Source organism: Gadus chalcogrammus, chromosome 7 (assembly GCF_026213295.1).
Source record: "Gadus chalcogrammus isolate NIFS_2021 chromosome 7, NIFS_Gcha_1.0, whole genome shotgun sequence".
NCBI lineage: Eukaryota > Metazoa > Chordata > Actinopteri > Gadiformes > Gadidae > Gadus > Gadus chalcogrammus.
Window position 1 is genome coordinate 1,872,789 of NC_079418.1, and position 26,668 is coordinate 1,899,456.

Sequence of the window (26,668 nt, forward strand, 5' to 3'; positions counted from 1 at the left end):
CCTGAAGAGAACAAGCATTTTACATTATCCAGAGGCAACAGAAATGGGTCGATATAAAACCCTTCACACTGCTTCATCTGTGCTCTGCCCACATAATTAAGGCAGTGAATTGCAGCATTGTTAGGAAGACCAATGACAAGTCCCTCAGAGAGTTCTCAACCTTCATTTTTGCAAGACTGCAGAACACAATCGATTTGAAGACTACATGTCGCATTTTTAGACACTTCTGCATTGCTTTGCTGTCAGAACATCTGAATGCAGTCCAAAGCAGTTTGGACTTTCTGAAGGCACTTATATCAAAAGAGTCAAGAGCATGAGGGTCATATGGAGGCAGAGTTGTACAGGTGGGAGGATGCAGAAATCGGGAGGTCTGTCAAAACACTTGTTGGAAGCTCTCCATACACAAGAGAATTCAAAGGAATCTATGAGGAAGTAAGTATCAGCGGCAGAAGGACAGCAGGAAAATGTTCACAGGTCAAATCCATACCATTGCCCCACCATAATAAAGGTTCTTCTGGACAATTACATGGCCATTTACCCTCTTTGGAGTGGTGCCATGTTGGGAGACCTACAGAGGTATGCCAGAGACAAAAAACACAGAGAAGACGACCTGGAACAAGGCCACAACAGGACACAAATTGCCATATTGAGAATTGGTTTGGGATTGTAAAACACAACATTCTCCACAAAAAAAGATACCTCAGGCCATCAGAATTCATCAGAAAAATGTATGGTTCACTCAAAGGAAGATATACTGAACATATCCTCAGACATCAACTTCCAGAGGACCTCCTTATCAGACCACTATGTCCCAAAAATAATGTGGATTTAGCTGAAGAGAGATGGGCAAAGCGAGGATCCCCAAGACAAACAGACAAATCCAAATACTATGGTGCACCTAAAAGTGAACGAAAAAGAAAAGAGTGAGAGAGCAGGGCAAAAGGGGAAATCAGAAACAAAGACAAGAGCAAAGCAGAAACAGGACAGCAGTGAAAAAGGAGAAATTACAGAGATGGGGACAAGAGCAGAGCAGAAACAGAAGTGGAGAGAAGAGGTATTTATAAAAACCAAATAAGTGTTGCAGTAGGAATTAAATGAACAAACTGTGAACCAGGCAAAATCACCTTAAAGCATTTCCATCGTCATTTCCCTTATATTGTAGGTAAAGATGCTGTGGGAACAACCTCAAACAGAAGTAGTAGTGGCAGTTATTAAATCACCTCCTCGTGCCTTTACTTTGTGGCATGCAGACTTGGTAACACTACGACCACATGAACTTCTCAATGGTGAGGTAAGTAATCAAATTTAGACACAGCAGAAAGGATTTAACTTTTACAAATGAATGCAATGAGGAGTTCACAACAAGTGTCGTTTGCAGTGATAAAAGCACACTAGCACTACCCCTTTAAGCACCAGGGGGGAGCTCTCCCAAATTTTGATTTATCTGTACCTGTACCTGTACTTTGACAATAAAGATAATTCATTCATTCATTCATATGCAGCTGATTATCAGTGTCGGAGGAAGTAGTGTTAATCGCTGGCACTGATAATCAGCTGCATATAAAGGGTTAGGTAGATTCATTCAAATATTTGGAATCCTTAAAGAAAACCTCATGCTGTCCATAGAAACCAATAGAGATGCATAGTGAGTAAACTGGAGTTTATTGTCCATTAGAAATGGGTTTATATTTCTTGGGAATGATACCACAGCTGACGTCTGACTGCCTGTAACGGTAGCACTGGATTTTAACAATGAAAAGTTTGCTTTTGTTGGGAAGGGTGCCAATACTTTTGAACATGCAGTGTTCACTTCCCACAACAATTAGTGGTGATATTTTGTGTTGAATTTGGGGGAAACCAATTGTTGTTGCAGTTGTGTTGAGCTATTGAAAATATGGTTTGGTTATTTCATCAAAAAACCTTAAAGTGTATGAATTCTATGTATTGATGATCATTGCAGTTTTCTACACACAATATTGTAGGAATCTGTTGGAACACAGTAATTTGCTTCTTAATCATTGAAATGTTTTACATGTTGGTGTGAATAACTACATTTTTCATCCCTGCAGGCAATTGAATGCTACATTTGGGCTGCTCTTAATAGATTTGAAAAGTCTGGACGTCTGCTCCAGATGGATCACTAGGCACAAGGCAACAATTGTTGCGACACCAAATGAGAAAAGTTTGTATATTTTCATTTCTATGTCAATATGAAGGTATCCCGGTAACTGTAGAAACACAGCATATTATGTAATTTTGTTAGAGTGGATTGAGCTGAATTCACTGAGCAGTACCAGTAGCAGACACCGCTCACTGGTGGCAAAGACTGAGAGACTCAGGAAGAGTTTCTACCCCCAAGCTGTCAGGTATCTAAATGGTACTGATTAAGCCCTTTATAGCAACTGCACTTATGCCGCTTTTCCACTGCATGGTACCAGCTCGACACGACTCGACTCGACTCGACTCAGCTCGCCTTTTTTGCGTTTCCACCGCGATCTAGTACCTCAAGTGGCTGCTTTTTCTAGTACCGCCTCGCTCTAGGTTCCAAGCGGCTGAGCCGATGCTAAAAGGTGACGTCGGCAGACGGCCGGCCACTGATTGGCCAGAGAGTGTGACGAAGTCACGAGAGCGACATGGCAACCATGCTGGTAACGATAGAACAGCCATAGTAGCGCCGCAGCCAACATATTCCACTTCTTCAACATGCCAGCTAATAATACGAACACGAATACCATCGCATCGATGTTCTCCATTGTTGTTATGTGGGTTCTGTCCATGTGTGGGTTACGTAGGTGTTGTTTGCGTCGCGTACAAAAATACATCACGGCCCTTTCGCGCAGACGACCCCGCCCACGTCCCGGAGGTACTATTTGCGGTGGAAAAGCACCCGCGCTGCTACCGTGTCGAGTCGTGTCGAGTCGTGTCGTGTCGAGTCGAGCTACATGTGCGGTGGAAAAGCGGCATTATATATTTATTTAAGTAACCCCCTTTTTTTTTTTTATTCCTATGTGCAATAACCCTCTGACATCTTGAATGTATTTACCGTTTTGTTATGTTTGTTATGTGACTATTTAGCATGGAGCCGACTGAGAACATTTCACTGCAATGTATTGTTTGTGCATGTGACGAATAAAATCAGAATCTGAAATCTGAATCAGTATTCAAATGTATGTCCTTGTTGTTTACACAGGTGGACTTTGACTGTTTTGATGGTGCAGTGTCTTTTGTAAATATCAATGACAGTCACTGGCGGTTTGTGGTGAGTAATAAGGCTATAGTATCTCATGTTGTTCTAAAGGTCACATGATATGCCCCCCACATGCCCACCTGGGATGACATAAGGGGCAGATTTCCAAAACGGCTTAAACAGTTCATCACACCACACCTGGTGGTGTGATGAAAGAATGTTGTTAATAAAAGTAAATATAAAATATCACTACAAAGTGTCAAGACATAACTCTGCTGCTGCAGCAACAGTCAGAGATACTGTCTATAAGGTAAGATGTATAGATATCTAATGTATTCATACATTGTTTATGTAGGATATGTATGTAGCCTATATATAGCCTATTCATATATTGTTTCTTCAACATAAAAATAGCTGACCGTTTTTTTCCCACTTCTCGGGGATTATGTTCCCAGTTTTGATCTCGGACGTCTGGTCAGGTCACTTATAGCATCTAGCCTAATAGAATATTATATTATTGTTAAGCCAACTATGAATAATAAAACACGCCAAACCATGTGTCCTGCTTTAGCAACACGTATGACAAAAGCGTTCGATGCTCCGTCTATGATGTATTACCATAGACATGAAACCCATGTCTATGGTATTCCCCTCCGGCCCGGCGGAAGGCGCTGTGGCTCAGTCATTTAAACTCTTCTTCTGAGTGACAGCTGACGACTCTCGCTGTCACCCACACACAGACCTCCTCCCGTCCCGGTCTCAGAGTCCACTCCATGCAGGTAGGACCCATATGATCCCTAGACTTGAGTCCGTGTTAGTTCCTCGTTCTCCGTCACTTTGTAGAGGAATCTGTCTGCAGTGTAGCTCCAGAAGCTAACGCGTTAGCCTCTGCAACACTTCTTCTGTGGAAAGGACTCAGGATCCAAGTATCTGCCCAGTACCACCCGACCTAGTTAACCCCCGACCCGACCCTAACCTCCCTCCAGGCGCTCATCATGAACTCCAAGGAAGCGGTCCAGAAAGCGGCAAAGGAGTTCCTGACGTTCGTCAACGCAGGGGTCTCCCCCTATCACGGTAAGAGTCTAAGACCCCCTCCTCGACTAGGTCCTAGACCTGCTGGACCCCCGGTCTTCATGCTACACCGTTATTCGATTAATTAAAGGGTTAATGGCTTAAAGTTGCTGTAGGTAAAATATGAGAGCTAAGAGAGGGAGACGAAAAGAGCTAAACCCTGTTAGGTCTTCATCTTACCTCCATCTCCAGTACCATGCATGACATTTATTTGGAGATCACTGCAACTAAGCTGTCCTCAGAGTGTTTGACAGAGTGGGCAATAAAACCTGAGATAGGAAATGCTGCAGTCAGTCCCTACAAAATTAATAAACGCATGCGAATGTTTTCCTACGGAACACGTAAAGTGACAGCGGGGAAAATAAATAAAAATTAAACGTTTCTCGTGAGCACGAGAAAGTATCTGGTGCGCACGAGAAAGTAACGTGTGTGTGTGTGTGTGTGTGTGTGTGTGTGTGTGTGTGTGTGTGTGTGTGTGTGTGTGTGTGTGTGTGTGTGTGTGTGTGTGTGTGTGTGTGTGTGTGTGTGTGTGTGTGTGTGTGTGTGTCGTCAGCGAGCGGGTGGACGAGCGAGGAGAGCGAGCGTTAGCGTGCGTGTCAGTTTAGTGAAGTAATGAACGAGTCCGGTTGTGTGTGAGAATAAAGTAGGCCTACCCAGCCTGTCAAGAATCTGTGGCCGCTTCATTCCAACCATATTCCGACCTATAAGCAGACCCACTGTCGATCAAAGTGAAGGGTGTTGCCCCCGAGAGAGCATCGGCCCTGGAGGGAACGTCTCACCTGTGCTCCTCGGTCTGGGAGCCGACAGCAGGAAAGGTGTAACTAACCATCTCGTAGTTGGAGGCGGAGCGCAAGAGAGTATACGTGATCCAATAATTTGAGATAAAAATAAAGTACATTAATTTGAATGATTTTAGCTTGTGTGTGATTTATCGCGGGCACGGGCACTCACAAGCTAAAATCATTCAAATGAATTTGCTATATTTTTATCTTGCACTATTGGAGCGCGTACTCTTGCCTCCAACTACGAGATGGTTAGTGTGCCTTATAGGTCGGGATGAAGCGGCCACCCATTCTTGACAAGCTGGGTACTTTATTCCATGGGCGTAAATTTGGTCTCAGCTTTGGTAGGGACACTTCACAGACGTAATCCCAAATCACTAGACTGCATCATGCTGAACAATCAATACTAAAATAAAAATCTAAAAATACTAAAAAATAAAATCTATATTTACATGTGCACTTATTCATATTTAAAGCACACACACACACACACACACACACACACACACACACACACACACACTGCCAGTGATATGCGTACGATACTTTCTCGTGAGCACCAGATACTTTCTCGTGAGCACCAGATACTTTCTCGTGGTCACGAGAAATGTTATTCTTTTTTTTTTTATCCCATGTCCCTTTACGGGTTCCATATTTTCCTATATTAATGTTATACTTTCATTCTTTTTTAAGGTTTGTCTTCTTGCCCTAAATCTATTTAAAACCAACTGCAATACTTTGTGAATAGTGTGCTGTAAGGTTGCTCACAGAGATGGTTGTTAATGATCTAGTTGAAGTGACTCTCATAAAAGTTATTAATGATCAGAAGTCCGCTAACAGTTGAAGGTCTCTGTCTCAACAGGAGGACATATCTTATCTTGACTAGAATCTGCTGAGGCAAGAACTTGTACTATTTTGATATGGACCTTGAGCTGGACAGAATATTTCATAACGTGTTTCCATCTGAAACCTCTGATTCAGTCTTTTCTAAAGGGGAAGGAAAGTAGTCATGAGACACGATTGCGCTTAGGTTTTGGGAAGTGGGAAATGGGAAGAATAATTCACAAAAGTTCAAACTAAATGAAATTGAATGAGTCCTCCTCCTCCTCCTCCTCCTCCTCCTCCTCCTCCTCCTCCTCCTCCCCCCTCCTCCTCCTCCCCAGTGGTGGAAGAATGTAAGCGTCGTCTCCTTGCCGCTGGCTTCGTGGAGCTGAAGGAGTCTGAGCAGTGGGACATCAGGCCGGCCAACAAGGTACCAACCACTAGGGCTAGCATCAGCTAACCTAGCCCCATGCAGAGCTAGGACTAGCATCAGCTTACCTAGCCCCACGCAGCGCTAGTGTTAGCATTAGCATTAGGAGTCTGAGCAGTGGGACATCAGGCCGGCCAACAAGGTACCAACCACTAGGGATAGCATCAGCTAACCTAGCCCCACGCAGCACTAGGACTAGCATCAGCTAACCTAGCCCCAAGCAGCGCTAGTGTTAGCATTAGCATTAGGAGTCTGATCAGTGGGACATCAGGCCGGCCAACAAGGTACCAACCACTAGGGCTAGCATCAGCTAACCTAGCCCCACGCAGCGCTAGTGTTAGCATTAGCATTAGGAGTCTGAGCAGTGGGACATCAGGCCGGCCAACAAGGTACCAACCACTAGGGCTCGCATCAGCTAACCTAGCACCACGCAGCGCTAGGACTAGCCTCAGCTAACCTAGCCCCAAGCAGCGCTAGTGTTAGCATTAGCATTAGGAGTCTGATCAGTGGGACATCAGGCCGGCCAACAAGGTACCAACCACTAGGGCTAGCATCAGCTAACCTAGCCCCACGCAGTGCTAGGACTAGCATCAGCTAACCTAGCCCAACGCAGCGCTAGTGTTAGCATTAGCATTAGGAGTCTGAGCATTGGGACATCAGGCCGGCCAACAATGTACCAACCACTAGGACTAGCATCAGCTAACCTAGCCCCTCGTAGCGCTAGTGTTAGCATCAGTATAGGAGTCTGATCAGTGGGACATCAGGCCGGCCAACAAGGTACCAACCACTAGGGCTAGCATCAGCTAACCTAGCCCCACACAGCACTAGGACTTGCATCAGCTAACCTAGCCCCACGCAGCGCTAGTCTTAGCATTAGCATCAGTATAGGAGTCTGAGCAGTAGGGCTTTACCCTGAAAGTCGATGATTCGAATCATCAGTCGGGAAACCTCGCAGTCGACTCCGAGAATCTGAGTCATCAGTAGGAGTCGACTCAGAGAATCTGAGTCGACTGCGGGGTTTCCTGCCGTCTTCCTTTCATCGTTTTTGAATTTTTTATTTTTTTTCGTCAGTGAGTGGTGTGTAATAAAACTGAAAATAGAATTTTCAACATTAAAAGGCACAGGAATAACATTTATATGGATAATAATTATAATTACATATTTTAGAAGGACTGATGTGCCACGACGTGTGCTGAAATGGATACAAATTGAAACCAGAGCAGTTGGTGGTTTTACTCTAGCAAATACTACCATAGCCTATAACCATGTCTCAGAAGACGTCAAGAGTGTGGCGACATTTCAAACATTTAAAGGACAACCGTAACAAAGTGAAATGCAAACTTTGTATGCAAGAATTAGCTTTTCATTCAACCACGTCTAACAAGAGAAGCTTTATTTAGACACTGTCCATGTCACTGTGGCGATTGATTCATTGTAACTTTGTATGCTAGACAGAATCTCAGAGGGAAGCGGCTGTCTCCCCTTACATTATTGCTACATTTTCTCTAGGAGTGCAGTCAGTAAGGCGACACCGCGCTGTCTATTTTTTCGGGCTCAATAAATGCAATCGGATCGTGAACACGGGGCTCATATGGTGGATTATCCACTAGCCTATACATATGCCCCGTGTTCATTATCGGACCGCATTATGGGCAGGAGCCTAATTAAAACCAACAGGAATAAGTTGGCTACAATTCCGACGACTTTGATTGACAGAAAACTGTTCAGGTGAGAACGTAATGAGCGTAACGCACTAGCATATATAAAAGGCCTATAGAATACCAAATCAGAGTGTTAATAGAAAGTATTACAATAGTCTAATCTCTGGACTGAAAAGGCAGATCTGATTCGACTCAGAAAATTCAGATTTGGGGACAGCCCTACTGAGCAGTAGGACAGGCATTGCTAGTGTTAGCATTAGCGTCAGTATAGAAGTCTGTATCCACAGCTAGGGTTAACATTAGCTGACCTTTATCATCAGTATAGGAGTCCATCCACAGCTAGGGTTAGCATTAGCTGACCTTATTGTTAGCATCTCCGGGTGCCACTGTCACGTTAAAATTGTACCGGGGGCGAAAATTGTACCGGCCTACGTCATCAGTTGTTGACAAATTCCAAACCTGCCTGGCAACAGACGACGCGATCGTCTGTTGCCAACGGGCGATCGCGTCGAATGACGTAGGAAGGTTCTTGAACATTCGCAAACTTTCATGCGCGTTCATTGCACTCCTTCATTGAGCGTGACAAGACAGGTTTTTGAAAGCTGCACTCAGTTTACAAGCTAAATTCGATTAAACAATTCAATACAATACAAATATAAAGTAAAAACAAGTGTTATCTAGCGATCCGTTATCTGTATTATGTTATTTGGTGTTCGGCAACATAAGCGCGAATGGTTTTTGAAACCTGCTTTGAACACTCAGTTTACTAGCTAAATTCGATTAAACAATTCAATACAATACAAATATAAAGTAAAAACAAGTGTTATCTAGCGATCCGTTATCTGTGTCGCCGTTAACCGTACTAACTGTAACTTCCTGTCTCTCCTGCAGTACTTCATGACCAGGAACTACTCCAGCCTCATCGCCTTCGCCGTCGGTGGGCTCTTCCTCCCCGGCAACGGCTTCTCCATGATCGGAGCGCACACCGACAGCCCCTGTCTCAGGGTAAGCCCCGTCCCCGCCTCAGGCCCCGCCCCCCTCATAGACAGCCCCACCCCGGTACTGACTGGTGACCTGTCATTGGTCGGTTTGTAATTGGCTGGTTCAATGATGACCTATGCCTGTCTGATGCACCAGAGGTTGGTTATTATAGCCACTGATTGACTTCTGTTTCTCCTATTTTCATCAAGATGTAGAGCTAGTTAACGTTTATTAAAATTATTTTTGTTGGTATTTATGATTCACTTGGTTATTGAAAGATGGATAGTTAGTAAAGCAAAGACCATTTTAAGTTAATTAATCAATGGCATCTAGTGGCCTGAGTAAGAGCTACAGTTATGGCAGTCTGTCGCCCCAGGTGAAGCCTCTCTCTGTCTGTCTGTCTGTCTGTCTGTCTGTCTGTCTGTCTGTCTGTCTGTCTGTCTGTCTGTCTGTCTGTCTGTCTGTCTGTCTGTCTGTCTGTCTGTCTGTCTGTCTGTCTGTCTGTCTGTCTGTCTGTCTGTCTGTCTGTCTGTCTGTCTGTCTGTCTGTCTGTCTGTCTGTCTGTCTGTCTGTCTGTCTGTCGCCCCAGGTGAAGCCTCGCTCTAAGAAGACTTCCCAGGGGTGTCTTCAGGTGGGGGTCGAGTGCTACGGCGGAGGGATCTGGAATACCTGGTTCGACCGCGACCTCACCGTGGCCGGCCGCGTCATGGTCAAGGTAGGATCTGGGGTCACGACCTCAGGGTCAGGGTAGGGTCAGGGGTCACGACCTCAGGGTAGGGTCAGGGGTCATGACCTCAGGGTAGGGTTAGGGGTCACAACCTCAGGGTCAGGGTAGGGTTAGGGGTCACGACCTCAGGGTCAGGGTAGGGTTAGGGGTCACAACCTCAGGGTCAAGGTAGTGTCAGGGGTCACAAACTCAGGGTAGGGTTAGGGGTCACAACCTCAGGGTCAAGGTAGTGTCAGGGGTCACGAACTCAGGGTAGGGTTAGGGGTCACGACCTCAGGGTCAGGGGTCTCGAGTTCAGGGTCAGGGCAGGGTTAGGGGTCACGACCTCAGGGTCAGGGCAGGGTAAGGGGTCACAGGTTCGGGGTTCAAACCCCTTCAGCTTTGGGTCCCACAGGACCACTAAACTAACTGCCTCCTCCTCTCCTCTGGTCCTGGTCCTGTCTCTCCTCTGGTCCTGGTCCTGTCTCTCCTCTGGTCCTGGTCCTGTCTCTCCTCTGGTCCTGGTCCGGTCTCTCCTCTGGTCCTGGTCCGGTCTCTCCTCTGGTCCTGGTCCGGTCCCTCCTCTGGTCCTGGTCCTGTATCTCCTCTGGTCCTGGTCCGGTCTCTCCTCTGGTCCCGGTCCGGTCTCTCCACTGGTCCGGTCTCTCCTCTGGTCCTGGTCCGGTCTCTCCTCTGGTCCTGATCCTGTCTCTCCTCTGGTCCTGGTCCGGTCTCTCCTCTGGTCCTGGTCCGGTCTCTCCTCTGGTCCCGGTCCGGTCTCTCCACTGGTCCGGTCTCTCCTCTGGTCCTGGTCCGGTCTCTCCTCTGGTCCTGGTCCGGTCTCTCTCCTCTGGTCCTGGTCCGGTCTCTCTCCTCTGGTCCTGGTCCGGTCTCTCTCCTCCGGTCTCTCCTCACTGGTCCTGGTCTGGTCTCTCCTGGTAGGTGGGAGAGCGTCTGGTCCATCGTCTGGTCCACGTCGGTCGTCCCATCCTCCGTGTTCCGCACCTGGCCATCCACCTGCAGAGAGACATCAACGACAGCTTCGGCCCCAACAAGGAGACACACCTGTGAGTGGCAGACAGGCAGACAGGCAGACAGGCAGACAGGCAGTCAGGCAGACAGGCAGACAGGCAGACAGGCAGACAGGCAGACAGGCAGACAGGCAGACAGGCAGGCAGGCAGACAGGCAGGCAGGCAGGCAGGCAGGCAGACAGACAGACAGACAAACAGACAGACCATGGTACTATCTCTGTAGCTTTAGCCCCAGGTCTTCATGAGGGTAAACCACCCCAGGCTCAGGTGTGTGTGTGTGTGTGTGTGTGTGTGTGTGTGTGTGTGTGTGTGTGTGTGTGTGTGTGTGTGTGTGTGTGTGTGTGTGTGTGTGTGTGTGTGTGTGTGTGTGTGTGTGTGTGTGTGTGTGTGTGTGTGTGTGTGTGTGTGTGTGTGTTCGTTCTGCCTCAGAGTGCCAATCCTGGCCACGGCGATCCAGGCAGAGCTGGAGAAGGACGGAGCCTCATCTGGGAACGCCGTGGACGCCAAGACCACGGTAACACACACACACACACACACACACACACACACACACACACACACACACACACACACACACACACACACACACACACACACACACACACACACACACACACACACACGTAGTACTTAGAATCATGCAGATGTACTTAAAGACCCAAGAAACATACAAACGTACTTTGAATCTTACACGCCTCATTCCAAACACTAACCCCATTCACTGCATCTCTAACCCCAACCCCCACTTCTGCACGCTGGGCCAGTGAATGATGAGCTCCTCTTCTCACCCCAATGCCTGTCTCTGTCTCTGTCTCTGTCTCTGTCTCTCTCTCTCTCTCTCTCTGTCTCTCTGTCTCTCCCCCCCCCCTGTAGGCGGAGAAGCACCACCCTGCTCTGGTCCAGTTGCTGTGTGAGCAGCTGGGGGTGGAGCCAGACGCCCTGATGGACTTTGAGCTCTGTCTGACAGACACACAGCCTGGGGTGAGACCCAACCACCGACTGGAGGGAGGAAGGGGAGAGAGAGGGAGGGGGGAGGAGGGGGGAGCGAGAGCTACTAATTGTCTGTGTTCTTTTTAATTTTATTTAAAAGGGCCTATCTCGACGTCACCATTTTAAACAGATGCCACCAGATTGTAGCTTCACGCTAATTTACATCTGTAGACCCTAGCATGTAGCTTATAGCGTGTAGCCTCCTGACCTCTGACCTCTCCCCAGGTTCTGGGGGGCGTCTACGAGGAGTTCATCTACGCCCCGCGTCTGGATAACCTGCACAGCTGCTTCTGCGCCCTGGAGGTGACCTTTAACCCCCCCTGCTTCACCTCTGACCCCCCCTGCTCCACCTTTGACCCCTACCAACTTCAAACCCCCCCCTGCTCCAACTTTGAGCCCCTCCTGCTCGATCTTTGACCCCTGTTTGACCTTTGACCCCTCTGCTCAATCTTTGACCCCTTCCTTTAGGGTCTGATTGAATCCTGCGTCGGAGACACGCTGACCTCTGACCCAAACATCCGCATGATCAGCCTGTACGACAACGAAGAGGTACACACACACTCTCTCTCTCTGTGTCTGTGTCTGTGTCTGTGTCTGTGTGTGTGTGTGTGTGTGTGTGTGTGTGTGTGTGTGTGTGTGTGTGTGTGTGTGTGTGTGTGTGAGAGAAAAAGCATGATAAATATCTCTGTCTGTCCTTGTGTGTGTCCGTCCATTAAAGCGAATTAATTACACAAAGTATATGGAATAAGCACAATACATACAAAAAAATACAACCTAACTGGTTCATGCATTTAAATGATAACTCCCTAGAAAGTGTTCTTAGAGACTCTCCAAATACTCCTGACATTCTTGTTGTTGATGACCTTTTAAAAACCATTGTGATTCAGGAAGTGGGTTGTTGCTTTGACATGTACTGTATATGGACCTGTGATTTTCGGATTTATTGTTTTAAATACCAGCCATTAATACATGCTTTAACAGTTGGTGGTTGTGGCACAAATCTAGTTGTACTCAGTTATGATGGCCTTGGACATGTTCATAGACTCTGTGTTAGAGAATTGCAAATTGCTGGACTCCATAAGAACTCTAAGCAAATAGCCAAATACTGCTCAGTGTCAGCAATCATAGGCAGTCTGCATGGAGATGTCATCTCTACCCATAATATAACTATATATTTACCATATATTATAGGGCCCTATGAAATCCATTTTATTTTTCTCCAAATTCCGTTTTATTTTTTCCCAAATTCATTTTTTTCCGTTTTAATTTTCATGAATTCCGTTTTTACTAGAGCTGTCAAGCGATTAAAATATTTAATCGTGATTAATCGCATTAATGTCATAGTTGACTCATGATTAATCGCGATTAATCGCCAATTATTTGTCTATGCTAAATATCCCTTGATTTTTTTGTCCCATAATTCTTCTCATTTTAATTCTCTTATCAACATGGTGAAGTGCATCGGCTTGCCTTGTGCAAATGATTTTTTATTGATAACAACATTGGCATATACTGATCAAAACAGGACGATACAAAAAAAGAGCCTATAGTGCAATTAAACGACTGCTTTGAACAAATGTCATTTGAACATAGCAGTCAGGCTACTGCTTCTTTGTTTTGAGCCAAAAAAAAAAATCTTTTTCTTTTTTTAAATAAAATAATTGCGTTAATCGCGCGATACATTTTTTAACGCCGTTAAAATTGGTTTGCGTTAACGCCGTTAATAACGCGTTTAACTGACAGCTCTAGTTTTTACCCTTAAAGATCCCATGCCATTCTATTTTATGATGGTTTAATATAGGTATTAGTGGGCCACAAACACAGTATTCAAAGACGTCCCCGAAATTCAGCTGTGGTGAAGAGTTACAGTCACTCCGAAACAGTCGCACATTGAGCTTCCCCCAAACGCGCTGTTTCGGTGGGCGTGTCAAGGCAGGTCAAGGAGGGGGGTGGGGGTGTGGCCCTGAGCAGCTTGTAGCCACTACCATGCGCTCTGTATACGGTGGGCGTGTCAAGGCAGGTCAAGGAGGGGGGTGGGGGTGTGGCCCTGAGCAGCTTGTAGCCACTGACGGTACCATGCGCTCTGTTTACGGTGGATGTATCGCAATGGCTCGTAGAAACCCATATTATACATAGATATCTATATCATATAATATATAATATTATCACCTGGCCCTGAGCAGCTTGTAGCCACGGTACCATGCGCTCTGTTTACGGTGGATGTATCGCAATGGCTCTTAGAAACCCATATTATACATAGATATCTATATCATATAATATATAATGTATATTATCACGGCCAAAAGCTGTGTGAGCCTCCAGACGATAGGTTATTATGAATCTCCAACGACCGCGTCTACTTCAGATTGATGTGGAAGTGGAAGAACCAGAGACGTCGGAGAACCCGACGAAGTCCTTTGTGATTCATTATATCGTCTGGACGCGCACACAGCTTTTGGCCGTGATGTATTATTTGATATAGATATCTATGTATTATATGATATTATTTAGATATAGAGCAGAGCTCCAGGTCTGTAACGCAAGTGTTGTACACTTCCTTGTTATTTGGATAACCGTTCTGCTGTTGGTGTTATGGCATAACACGTCGGACTCTCGTCTCTGGTATTTCTACAACGAGACTCGTATTGGGGGTTATCTCAGCCATGGTTGAGAATGAATTGGGGGAAAGGAACTTTGGCTTTGACTCCCTGAAGTAGGCTACATGAACCACGACGTGGAGGAGAAAGGGATTGTTGGCTGCGAATGTATCCCGCTTGAGCCCTGCTTCCCGCCGCCTCGGCAGCGGTCAGCACTAATCACCGCATCCTGAAGCCGAGGCGGTGGTCCATCGGCAGCCAGGCTCCGGCGGGAGACGACCGCGGTCAACAATCCCTTTCTCCTCCATGTCGTGGTTCATGACTTCAGGGAGTCAAAGCCAAAGTTCCTTTCCCCCAATTCATTCTCAACCATGGCTGAGATAACCCCCACTACGGGTCTAGTTGTAGAAATACCAGAGACGAGAGTCCGACGTGCTATGCCATCACACCAACAGCAGAACGGTTATCCAAATAACAAGGAAGTGTACAACACTTGCGTTACAGTCCTGGAGCTCTATATCTAAATAATATCATATAATACATAGATATCTATATCAAATAATACATATTATCACGGCCAAAAGCTGTGTGCACGTCCAGACGATATAATGAATCACAAAGGACTTCGTCGGGTTCTCCGACGTCTCTGGTTCTTCCACTTCCACATCAATCTGTAGTAGACAGAACCGCGCGCTGCCTGCTGCCGGCGCAAGGCACCACCGCCCGGCTGCCTGCTGCCGGGCGGTGGTGCTTCGCGGCGGTGGTGCCTCGCGCCGCGGCAACCGGCGGCAGGCAGCATGTCGCAGTTCATGTACTTCGATGTCGTTCTGCCCTTGCATTCAAAATTCTGTAACTAGCCTGTTACTACGAACTAAGCAACTACCATACACGTATTAGCATTTAGCACTAGCTCAATCACGACTCCTTCAGAATTCTTGTGGGTGGTTACGAACCAACCAAGTGGGCAGGGCCATGAATAATAGTTTGACAACGCTACGTCACAGTGTCACCTTATCCAGATTGGCTCATTTCTTCTGCCTTTTTCCTTTCATTGCCTATTGCATTCAGCAGACAAACTGCATAGATTTCAAACTTACCACAGCTCACAAACTTATTCAGACCTATGTTATTTAACAAACAACAGGAAAAATGTGATTTTAATGGCATGGGCTCTTTAAAGCTATTAAAATCATCAGAACGAGTGTCAAATAAGTGCGAACGAATACAATTTAATCAGATAGAAGACTACATTTATTAAAACATCACAACATTGCACTGTTTTTAGTGCTTCAAATAAAAACAACATGACATAAATATTAAAGTGCTTATAAACTCTTTTTTTATAAACTCAAATTGTTGTTTGAAGGGGCGTGCCCTGGCTACGGCGTTCATTGTTTTTTATATGGATTTTGGACTTCAAGTGGTCATCGCACGTATCTTTGCGTTTCCAATCGATAGTATGTTGACATATTCTACAAAACAGCTGATCACCTGAGTGATTGGATATTGTTCGGCTCAGAATTTGGGGTTAGAACCGAATTACGGGCGCTTCAACTTCTTCGGCTTCTTGTTAGGAGCGGGACCTATTGTTTGCGTGGTGGACCGGGGATTTTTTTTTAACATTGTTGTGGGAGTGACTGCTAAACATTCAGTGACGTTAATGTCACCTGTGCTGTTTCCCTTTTCCCTCGAAACTGAATTTCACCAAAATAATGGCGAATTACGCTGCGTTCCGCTGCATATTGTAAATGTGACGTGCGATGTGCCTTGTCCCCGTTACATGTTATATGTGCTGAAGAACAGGAACCTGCTGGAAATCAGTTATTTTACTAAGACAGGCCCATTTTAAATTGTAACTTTTAATACTTTCCTGCTTAATAAAAAAATTTTTTAATTATCAGTAGATTCCGTTTTTATTGTCCGAATCCGTGATTCCGTCCGCGTTTTCGTTATCGCGGAATTCATTGGGCCCTAATATTAGTGCTGTCAGTTAAACGCGTTATTAACGGCGTTAACGCAAACCAATTTTAACGACGTTAATCTTTTTATCGCGCGATTAACGCAATTGTATTTTCTTTTTTTTCTTTGGCTCAAAACAAAGAAGCAGTAGCCTGACTGCTATGTTCAAGGCAGTATGTTTGTATGTTCATCGTTTAATTGCACTATAGGCTTTTTTTTTGTATCGTCCTGTTTTGATCAGTATATGGCCCTTCTCCATGTTGATAAGAGCATTAAAATGAGAAATTAATGGGACAAGGAAATCAAGGGATATTTTAGCATAGAAAAAAAATTGCGATTAATCCCGATTACTCGCGATTAATCGTGAGTTAACTATGGTATTAATCGCGATTAAATATTTTAATCTCTTGACAGCACTACTATATATACTATGTATTTATCTCCACTGATTCATTTGGTGGTGGTGTTTGTGTTGTTGTGGGAGACACACCAGGCTCTTTATTATACTTGGGTGGTGTTGTGGTACTGGTCGTTCCAACGTGTGTTCTGGTGCTCGGCCACCAGGTGGGGTCGGAGAGCGCCCAGGGAGCCCAGTCCAACCTGACGGAGATGGTGCTGACCCGCCTCTCCTCCTCCGCCTTCCATCGGGCCGCGCCCCTCTCCTTCATGCTGAGCGCCGACATGGCCCACGCCGTGCACCCCAACTACCAGTAAGACCAGTAACTACCAGTAACTACCAGTAACACCAGTAACTACCAGTAAGACCAGTAACTACCAGTACCACCAGTAACGACCAGTAACTACCAGTAACACACCCTAAAGACCAGTACCACCAGTAACTACCAGTAACTACCAGTAACACACCCTAACGACCAGTAAGACCAGTAAGACCAGTAACTACCAGTAACACCCCAACTACCAGTAACACCAGTCACACCCCAACTACCAGTAACACCAGTAACTACCATTAACACCAGTAACTACCAGTAACACCCCAACTACCAGTAAAACCAGTAACAACCCAACTACCAGTAACTACCAGTAACACACCCTAACTACCAGTAACACCAGTAAGACCAGTAATGCACCCCAACTACCAGTAACACCAGTAACTACCAGTAACACCAGTAACTACCAGTAACACCAGTAACTACCATTAACTACCAGTAACACCCCAACTACCAGTAACACCCCAACTACCAGTAACACCCCAACTACCAGTAATGCACCCTAAAGACCAGTAACTACCAGTAAGACCAGTAACGCAACCCAACTACCTGTAAGACCAGTACCACCAGTAACTACCAGTAACACACCCTATCGACCAGTAACGCCAGTAACACCCCCTAACTACCAGTGAGAGCAGTAACACCAGTAACGCACCCCAACTACCAGTAAGACCAGTAACACACAACCTACCAGTTAGTACAAACTACCATTCAGTAACGACCCAAACTACCCAGCCTGGCTAAGGCCAGACCTCTTCTCAATCTACATAGAGGAGAGGTCTGGGAACCACACATTCATTGTTTTCTATTGGAGGCGTGGTTTAGGATTGCCCGGAGCTGTTTATTGGACGCTACGAATGTCTATCATATGAATCTGTACGTAGCTCATAGCCAATCGTATCGATTATACCAGATGACGTATGTAGAGCGACAGAAATTTGATGAGGACGAAGACGATGGGTGTGTTGCATCGACGTTGTCATCGTCTTGCCGTCCCTCCCCGTTCTGTGATTGGTTCCCCTATCTCAGGCGAAAATCGGATCCATGGAATCCAGGCTGCCTAGCAGCAAAATAAATCACGGGCAAGGCAGCCTGGGTATACCCAGGCTACAAACTACCAGCCGCAGAGCTAAACAAAGGGATGTTTTCTGAACAGTTTTTATTTTCTTCTACAGGGAGAAGCACGACGAGAACCACCGACCATCTTTCCACAAGGTGGCGCCACACCCTCCTATATAACACTCCTGTATAACACCTTCGACTGTGTTCAGAGGGACTGTGACTCATCTCTCTCTGACTCATCTCTTCAGTGTTGAATTACTGATGGTGAAGTTGAGAAAGTTTAGAAAAGGGTTGGTTTTGGTAGAAGGTTATTTATTGATAGTCGTTTAAATCTATATCTTTGGAATTATGTTTTGTTCCTGATTTGAAGATGATAACGATGACATTGAGACGGTCGTGTAGATCTGTGCGCCTTTACTTTGGTAACGGTCACTCAGTGACCTCGTGTGTGTGTGTGTGTGTGTGTGTGTGTGTGTGTGTGTGTGTGTGTGTGTGTGTGTGTGTGTGTGTGTGTGTGTGTGTGTGTGTGTGTGTGTGTGTGTGTGTGTGTGTGTGTTCTGTGTCCTCTGCAGGGCCCGGTGATCAAGTTCAACAGTAACCAGCGCTACGCCACCACCGCCGTCACTGCAGCCATGCTCCGAGAGATCGCCAGCAGGGTGGAGGTCCCCCTCCAGGTAACGCGTACGCTAAGGCTAATGCTAACCCCACAGCTAACGCTAACTCCCCAGGTAATGGGTAGTGGCGCATGCCTCATTCCTGAAGAGTTCACTGGAGATATCGGCCCAGTGTCGATACTTTAATTGATAAAGTAAGGCGCTCTAAACAGATGTCCCTGCTCCACGAGGAGGCGCTCTACACACAAGTCAGGGGATCTTGAACCGACGTTTGGGATGTTTGGGACATATGTTACGACCCCACCTCGTTAAGGGGGGGAAAGGCAAGTAACACACACAACCCGGTGGATTGGGATTGTAATTATTGTGCTTTATTATAATCTGACAAAGGAATAGACGGGAACAACCGTCAGAAAAGGGCCGCCAGGTGCTGTCAAAGCCAAGAAACAAATATAAACAAAAGAGAACTCCTTAAAATAGAATGGAGCTACCTGTCTAATAACTAAATATGAATAGTCCTAAAACAAACCCTAACTGGCTACTCTAGCATAACGAAGCATTAGACATTGTGATGTATCGTTCTAGGTTTGTCCAACGATGTATATCGATTATCGCTGTCTGGCGATATTATCGGTATCGCGGGCCATGTATCGTATCGTTAGGTACTCTGTGATCCCCAACCCAAGCTCTGTGAGCTAACGCTAAATCCCCAGGACGTGATGGTGCGTAACGATAGCCCCTTAGTGCTGGTAATGCTAACCCTGGAGCTAAAGCTAAGCTAACGCTAACTCCCCAGGACGTGATGGTGCATAACGACAGCCCCTTAGTGCTGGTAATGCTAACCCTGGAGCTAAAGCTAAGCTAACGCTAACTCCCCAGGACGTGATGGTGCGTAACGACAGCCCGTGCGGGACCACCATCGGGCCCATCCTGTCGGCCCGGCTGGGGGTCCCCGTCCTGGACGTGGGGGCGCCCCAGCTCTCCATGCACTCCATCAGGGAGATGACCTGCACCTCTGGGGTGCTGCAGAGCACCACCCTCTTCAAGGTACACCACCCTACGATTCACCACCCACACTACACCACCCACACTGCACTACACTACCCTACACCACCCTCATTACATTACACCACCCTACAATACACCACCCACACTGCACTACACCACCCTACAATACACCACCCACACTGCACTACACTAACCTACAATACACCACCCTACAATACACTACCCACACTACACTACACCACCTGCACTACACTACCCTACAATACACCACCCTCATTACATTACACCACCCTACAATACACCACCCACACTACACTACACCACCCACACTGCACTACACTACCCTACAATACACCACCCTACAATACACTACCCACACTACACTACAATACACCACCCGCTCTACACTACACCACCCTACAATACACCATCAACACCGCACTACACACAGAGCACCACCATCTACACCACCCACACTACACTACACACAGAGCACCAACCTCTACACCACCCACACTACACACAGAGCACCACCCTCTACACCACCCACACTACACTACACACAGAGCACCACCCTCTACACCACCCACACTACACTACACACAGAGCACCACCCTCTACACCACCCACACTACACACAGAGCACCACCCTCTACACCACCCACACTACACTACACACAGAGCACCACCATCTACACCACCCACACTACACTACACACAGAGCACCAACCTCTACACCACCCACACTACACACAGAGCACCACCCTCTACACCACCCACACTACACTACACACAGAGCACCACCCTCTACACCACCCACACTACACTACACACAGAGCACCACCCTCTACACCACCCACACTACACTACACACAGAGCACCACCCTCTACACCACCCACACTACACTACACACAGAGCACCACCCTCTACACCACCCACACTACACTACACACAGAGCACCACCCTCTACACCAGTGGTTCCCAACCTTTTCTCCAGGGCCCCCCTAATTCACTTCTGATTTCCTCCCCCCCCCTCCCCCCATAACCATACATTTCTATTTTTTGTGCCTTTAGTTAATAAATGTATTATTTTTGTAGCTTACGGTGCATGGCATTAGTAGGCCTACATTCATTCATGTGAACCTTGGGCTTGCGTACCCACAGCCAGGGCTGGTGTGTCAGGTGTAATATGCGTGACAGCCGGTCCAAAGTCGTTGTGCACCTCCAGTCTGTTGCGCGCTGACCTGTCGCTAAGCTCCGCCCCTATAACGCAGATGAGCCAATGACATTCCAGCCTCAACTATACTCGGACATCGGCTCGGACTCGGACATAATTGTTGTATTATGCCTCCTCCCTGTTATTAAAAATATCAGGGAGGTGGCATAATGTAACAATTAAATGGATTTATGTTTGTGTCAAAAAAATATACATGGTCAAACGATGTGCTTTGGGTACATGTAACACGGACAGTCGATATCCCGAGAGGCTGCAGAATGGGGTATAATTCATCCCTTCTCCCAAGCCACAACAGGACCAGAGAAAGTGTACAATGTGGATCAGACTAGACGCGTTTACATGGACACTTCTGATCCGATTAGAAGTGGAAGAACAGCTGAATCGGAATATAAAATGATCATATACACGCCTCAATCGGAATACAATCCTCTGATCGGAATAGAATTCCATGCGGAACAGAAGAGGTGGTGTAGTCCGCTGTAATCGACAAGTATACACTTATTCCGATTGGTTTGGGGTGGGTGCGGCTACTTTTTAACTTGGAGAGATGGCATCAGCAGCTGCAGTAGTTCTCAATTGGTCCGTCTGTACTTTTATGTACACCGAACTGGACCGCTGACAAGGAAAGTGGATTTTTTGCCTGATTCCCGCCTTTCTTATCAATCCGCAAGTAGTCCGGTAATTTAGCAACCCCAGTGTGTCCGGTTGCTAAGCGACGTCACTCAACGTCTTTGGCAGACTATTTCTCTGCTGATGAACACTACGAATGGTAATTGTAAAAAGACAGCACCTGTCGGGGCTTATTTTCCCAATAATCCCCGGCGTGCTGTACATTATCCCTTACAGAACAGCACTGTTTGCGGCCGTATTGTTTGCGATGGTGGAGGGCAGTGGTGTAGTCTACGTGATACGCAGGTATACGCCGTATACCCACTAGGAACGCACCAGGATTTGCGTATACCCACTTAAAAATGTGCACGGATACGTATCAATCGTCTTGTGACAGATCTTTCACTTCTGTGTTTATTTTTTCGCAAATACCGGTTGGGTATAACTGCAATAAAATGCTTTAAGCAGGGGAAGTTATCTCCTACATCCACCATTCATAAAATTCCCCCTGCGCGCTCGCGCTCTGCCCTGTCTCTGTTACGAAGCGCGAAGCTGCCCCTGCATCTCTGCACGTTAGTTGGCGGGCCGAGCCCTTCCTGCTCGCGTGTGTGTGCGTGCGTGTGTGTGTGTGTGTGTGTGCGCGCGCGTGTGTGTGTGTGTCCAGTCCTCCCATATTAATGTGTAAACCGTATAATAAGTAGTCAACAGAAGACAATGTTTTAATCCCACTGTAGGCCTATATCTCCTTGTTACTTTTAGATGAGAACCCCTGGCCAGCCTTTCAGACTGGGTGTCAGGCTAGGGAATTTAAAAACATGCATCCTTGGTTAGAGTGGAGGGAAAGAAAGTTGGGTAAATGTCAGCCAACATGCAGTTGGTATACACAATTTAAATTCATAAAGTTAATCACTATGCAAATGAGAGTATAGCTAATTCATGGTCATTTTTAAGGTGCAGTAATTTCACACTTTTACACAATTCAATTACTGTATGGTATGTTAGATAACAACAGTAAGAGCTCAAATTAGAGCAATTGAAAGAGTGAAACATTATTCTCCTGTCATCTCCTTCTCATGCACTGGTTAGCCATGGTTGTAAACAGTTCATTAAATTATTTTGAGTAGATTTTGTCCTTGTTTAGCATGTGCTATTGCTACTATAGACATACAAAGGACAACTTTTAATTTTTGTGTTCTATTTGTTCATACTGTTATTAAAACTGATAAACCTACTCAGCTTTCCATGATTGTTGATAATCGTGATACTCGGTTGGTGAGTGTGGTGCGACACCCCATAAGCGCCACACACGTACACGTACCGGTGGGACGGGTTTGTACGAGGCTGGGAGGGAATCATCACAGTATACCTACTACAATAAAATAGACTACACCACTGGTGGAGGGGGTAGAAATAAAGTTTGGACGAGAAGCTGACGTCGCTGTGCTGTCCTCCTTCTTCAGTTCTTTCAAGCTCGATGAGCTGTTATGACGTCAGGCACGGGCACACTGCTACTGCATTCGCTACATTCTGAAATTGCGGCATTGCTCGGACGTCAATTAGCCTCTAGCCGTCAGAGGCTTCACGGCCCCTCTTAGCTCTCTGGGGCTCCCCCCAGGTTGGGAACCACTGCTCTGCACCACCCACACTGCACTACACCACCCTCTTCAAGGTAAACACCGAAATGTGTTGTTTAGCCGTTAGCCGCTAGCCTCCCCGGTGGTTCAGTTCATCCGTCGGTGGAGCTCATCCATTTTGTTCCCCCCAGGCGTTCTTCCAGCTCTTCCCCACCGTGAGGGCCCTGCTGACCGTGGACTAGACCTGTAGACCGGACCCCGAGGGCTGTAGACCCGACCTGGTCCCTGTGGTTCACCAAAGCGCTCGGCAGGGGGCGCCGTTGAGGAACAGGACCTTCAAGTGGTCGCCCCCAGACCCTGATCCAGGGGGTCCGCACAGTCCTGGACCCCACGTGGGGACCTCCTTCCTGAGGGAGGGAGACCAGCTTTTGAATAAAACGGTTCACTGAACTCCTTGGTCTGAGATGTCTTCATGGAGCTAATTAAAATACAATTACCTATGTTTATAATTCCTATTGTTTTGACAAATGTCAAATGTCTAAAATATGCTAGTCTACTGACCTACGTTTGCATTTCTTTCAATTAAAACCCGCCAGTATCTCTGTTAACATGTTGCTAACATGGTTCTGGTGATGGATGCTCTGTGTTTAACATAGTTTAGTTAGTGCATGGAGGGGTGTGTCGTCATGACGCACGTTCACATTAGGGGCGCTCGTCGCTCCCCACGGCGCCGTCACTCATACGAACACACACGCACTTCCACACCCGTCGGTGCGCTTTGATCACGGACACGGAGCGTGTTGAGAGAGACCCCTGCCGTCACAGCTGCGCGCGCAGCCACTCCTCACCACCGCACTCGTTCTCTGGCGATGGCGGGAGTGTAAGCGGCGGTTGGCGGCTCCAGTCTGCGGCTTTCCCGGGAAAACATGAGTTCCGCGCGGCTTTGGCGCACGCTGTGCCTGATGGCGCTAACGTATCAGCTGGGAGCGGCCACGCGATACGGTGAGACTAATTAGAATAATTTGATATATTAAAGATAGATCTTTGATAAGGCTTTATATTGTTATATTGTATGTTTGTTGACGGACACTGTCCTTTTCTGTCATAATTCACCCATGTTTGTGCTATAATTGGTCAGAATACCACGTTTAACTAACTTTACATTAATTAGTATACATTATGCGTTAATCTGCTTTTTGTTTAATGAGGTTAAGTTGTTAAAGTGTCTAGTTCGCAGGTTGGATAACAACTTGGATGTTATTCGGCGAATCATGAAGTGTTTACCTGAGGGCCGAAACACACACATACTACTCTCTCACACACACTCACACAATAGACGTTATTGTTCATGTTGTCTTAGGTCTAGATTGTAGCGTTAAAGATGCAGCCTCAATGTAGGATGTTTGGCCCGGTGATCAACACTTGTAGGCCGGGTTGTGTGTCAGCCATGTTGTGTTGTGTAGTTTGTGGTGTATCGGCCATGTTGTGTTGTGTGTCAGCCGTGTTGTGTAGTTTATGGTGTATCGGCCATGTTGTGTTGTGTATCAGCCTTGTTGTGTTGTGTGTAGGTTGGGTTGTGTATCAGTCAGGATGTGTTGCGTGTAGGTTGTGTTGTGTATCGGCCATGTTGTGTTATATGTAGGTTGTGTTGTGTATCAGCCTTGTTGTGTTGTGTATCAGCCATGTGTTTTGTGTAGGTTGTGTTGACTATCAGCCATGTTGTGTTGTGTAAGTTGTGTTGTGTATCGGCCAGGTTGTGTTGTGTGTAGGTGGTGTTGTGTGTGTAGGTTGTGTATCAGCCATGTTGTGTTGTGTTGACTATCAGCCATGTTGTGTTGTGTGTAGGTTGTGTTGTGTATCGGTTGTGTTGTGTGTGTAGGTTGTGTTGTGTATCGGCCGTGTTGTGTGTAGGTTGTGTTGTGTATCGGCCATGTTGTGTTGTGTGTAGGTTGGGTTGTGTGTCAGCCTTGTTGTGTTGTGTCGTGTAAGTTGTGTTGTCGGTGTAGGTTGTGTATCAGCCATGTTGGGTTGTGTGTAGGTTGTGTTGTGTATCGGCCATGTTGTGTTGTGTGTAGGTTGTGTATCAGCCATGTTGTGTGTTGGGTGTGTCGGTTGTGTTGTGTATCAGTCATGATGTGTTGTGTTGGGGATCAGCCTTGTTGTGTTGTGTGTAGGTTGGGTTGTGTGTCAGCCATGTTGTGTTGTGTGTAGGCTGTGTTGTGTGTAGGCTGTGTTGGGTGTGTAGGTTGTGTTGTGTATCAGTCATGATGTGTTGTGTATCAGCCTTGTTGTGTTGTGTGTAGGTTGGGTTGTGTGTCAGCCTTGTTGTGTTGCGTGTAGGTTGTGTTGTGTATCAGCCTTGTTGTGTTGTGTGTGGGCTACGTTGTGTCTCTGTTGTGTTGTGTTTGTGTTGTGTCAGTGTGTGAGCCTGATTGGCTCAGCACCACGGAGAGCTCTCTAGAGACAGGAGTCTGTTAATGATTCACTGGAACGGCTGCAAACTCTATTCAACCTGTGGGCCTCAGCGTGCAGCTGCACCCTGAGGCCCACCAGTACTCAACCTGTTAGCCTCAGCGTGCAGCTGCACCCTGAGGCCCACCAGCACTCAACCTGTGGGCCTCAGCGTGCAGCTGCATGGGGAGGCCCACAGGTTGAACACAGAGTTTGCAGAAAGCTTTCCTCAGGAAAGTGCTTCACGGCTCCTCTCTTAACAATATTAACGACGGATTGACCTTTTAGTCTCAATTAACTCCATCCTTACTCTCTGCCCATGCTGTAGTGTGTGTGTGTGTGTGTGTGTGTGTGTGTGTGCTGTGTAGGCTGTTGTTGTGTTATGGTCTACCTCATCCAGCTGTAGGTCCAGACTCGCGTTGTGTTGTGTTGCGTGTCTGGCTGTGTTAAGGCTGCGCTGTAGGCGTTGTGTTGTGTTGTGTGTAGAGTTGTGTTGTGTTGCGTGTCTGGCTGTGTTAAGGCTGCGCTGTAGGGGTTGTGTTGTGTAGCGTTGTGTTGTGTGTAGCGTTGTGTTGTGCTGCGCTGTAGGGGTTGCATGTTGAGCGCCCTCCCCTGCCCTGCCTTTGCTGACTCACCCCCGGTGGATCGCAGGGTGAAGGAACCATTATGGAATTACACTTTTGGCGACGGTTGGTGAAAGCAGATAATTGATTATAATAGCGGCGGAACGTAGTGAGTCACTAACGATGAGGTCTGGGCGAGAGACCTCCACACATCAGGACCTGAGGCTCGCTCTCTGTCTGTCTGTCTGTCTGTCTGTCTGTCTGTCTGTGTCTCTGTCTGTCTGTCTCTCTGTCTCTCTCTGTCTCTGTCTCTCGCTCTCTCTCTATGTCTCTCTCTCTCTATGTCACTCTCTGTCTCTCTCTCTCCGTCTCTCTCTCTCTGTCTCCGTCTCTCTCTCTCTCTCTGTTTCTGTCTCTGTGTGTCTCTCTGTCTCTCTCTCTGTGTGTCTCTGTGTCTCTGTCTCTCTCTCTCTCTCTCTGTGTGTCTGTCTCTCTGTCTCTCTGTCTCTCTCTCTCTCTCTCTCTCTGTCTCTGTCTCTGTCTCTCTATCTCTGGTAGAATCAGGCTTCTGTTATAAAGGTCAGGTTTCCAGGTGAGATCTAA

General features: G+C 46.8%; 1 protein-coding gene across 3 annotated transcripts; it reads left to right on the forward strand.

Annotated features, from left to right (window-relative positions):
- The first annotated feature begins 3,870 nt into the window (after positions 1-3,870).
- On the forward strand, positions 3,871-23,652 carry dnpep (aspartyl aminopeptidase). Of its 3 annotated transcripts, XM_056594144.1 has the most exons (15): positions 3,871-3,966; positions 4,174-4,261; positions 6,204-6,292; positions 8,845-8,958; positions 9,524-9,649; positions 10,583-10,707; positions 11,102-11,186; positions 11,546-11,653; positions 11,888-11,965; positions 12,131-12,211; positions 16,783-16,928; positions 18,122-18,161; positions 18,581-18,682; positions 19,502-19,669; positions 23,243-23,652. In XM_056594144.1, exons 1-15 carry the CDS (start codon positions 3,961-3,963, stop codon positions 23,291-23,293), a joined length of 1,407 nt encoding a protein of 468 aa, XP_056450119.1. In that variant the 5' UTR covers positions 3,871-3,960; the 3' UTR covers positions 23,294-23,652. The 3 variants fall into 3 exon arrangements, with proteins under 3 accessions (XP_056450119.1, XP_056450120.1, XP_056450121.1); XM_056594145.1 differs by lacking the exons at positions 19,502-19,669; positions 23,243-23,652 and adding an exon at positions 19,336-19,419; XM_056594146.1 differs by lacking the exons at positions 3,871-3,966; positions 4,174-4,261; positions 6,204-6,292 and adding an exon at positions 6,631-6,681.
- The last annotated feature ends 3,016 nt before the right edge of the window (positions 23,653-26,668 follow it).

Bases quoted from the DNA above. Each gene is read 5' to 3' on its own strand.
- dnpep (XM_056594144.1), top strand. The intron at 8,959-9,523 runs GTAAGCCCCGTC...CTGTCGCCCCAG, and splicing joins CCGACAGCCCCTGTCTCAGG to GTGAAGCCTCGCTCTAAGAA. The intron at 9,650-10,582 runs GTAGGATCTGGG...CTCTCCTGGTAG, and splicing joins CCGGCCGCGTCATGGTCAAG to GTGGGAGAGCGTCTGGTCCA.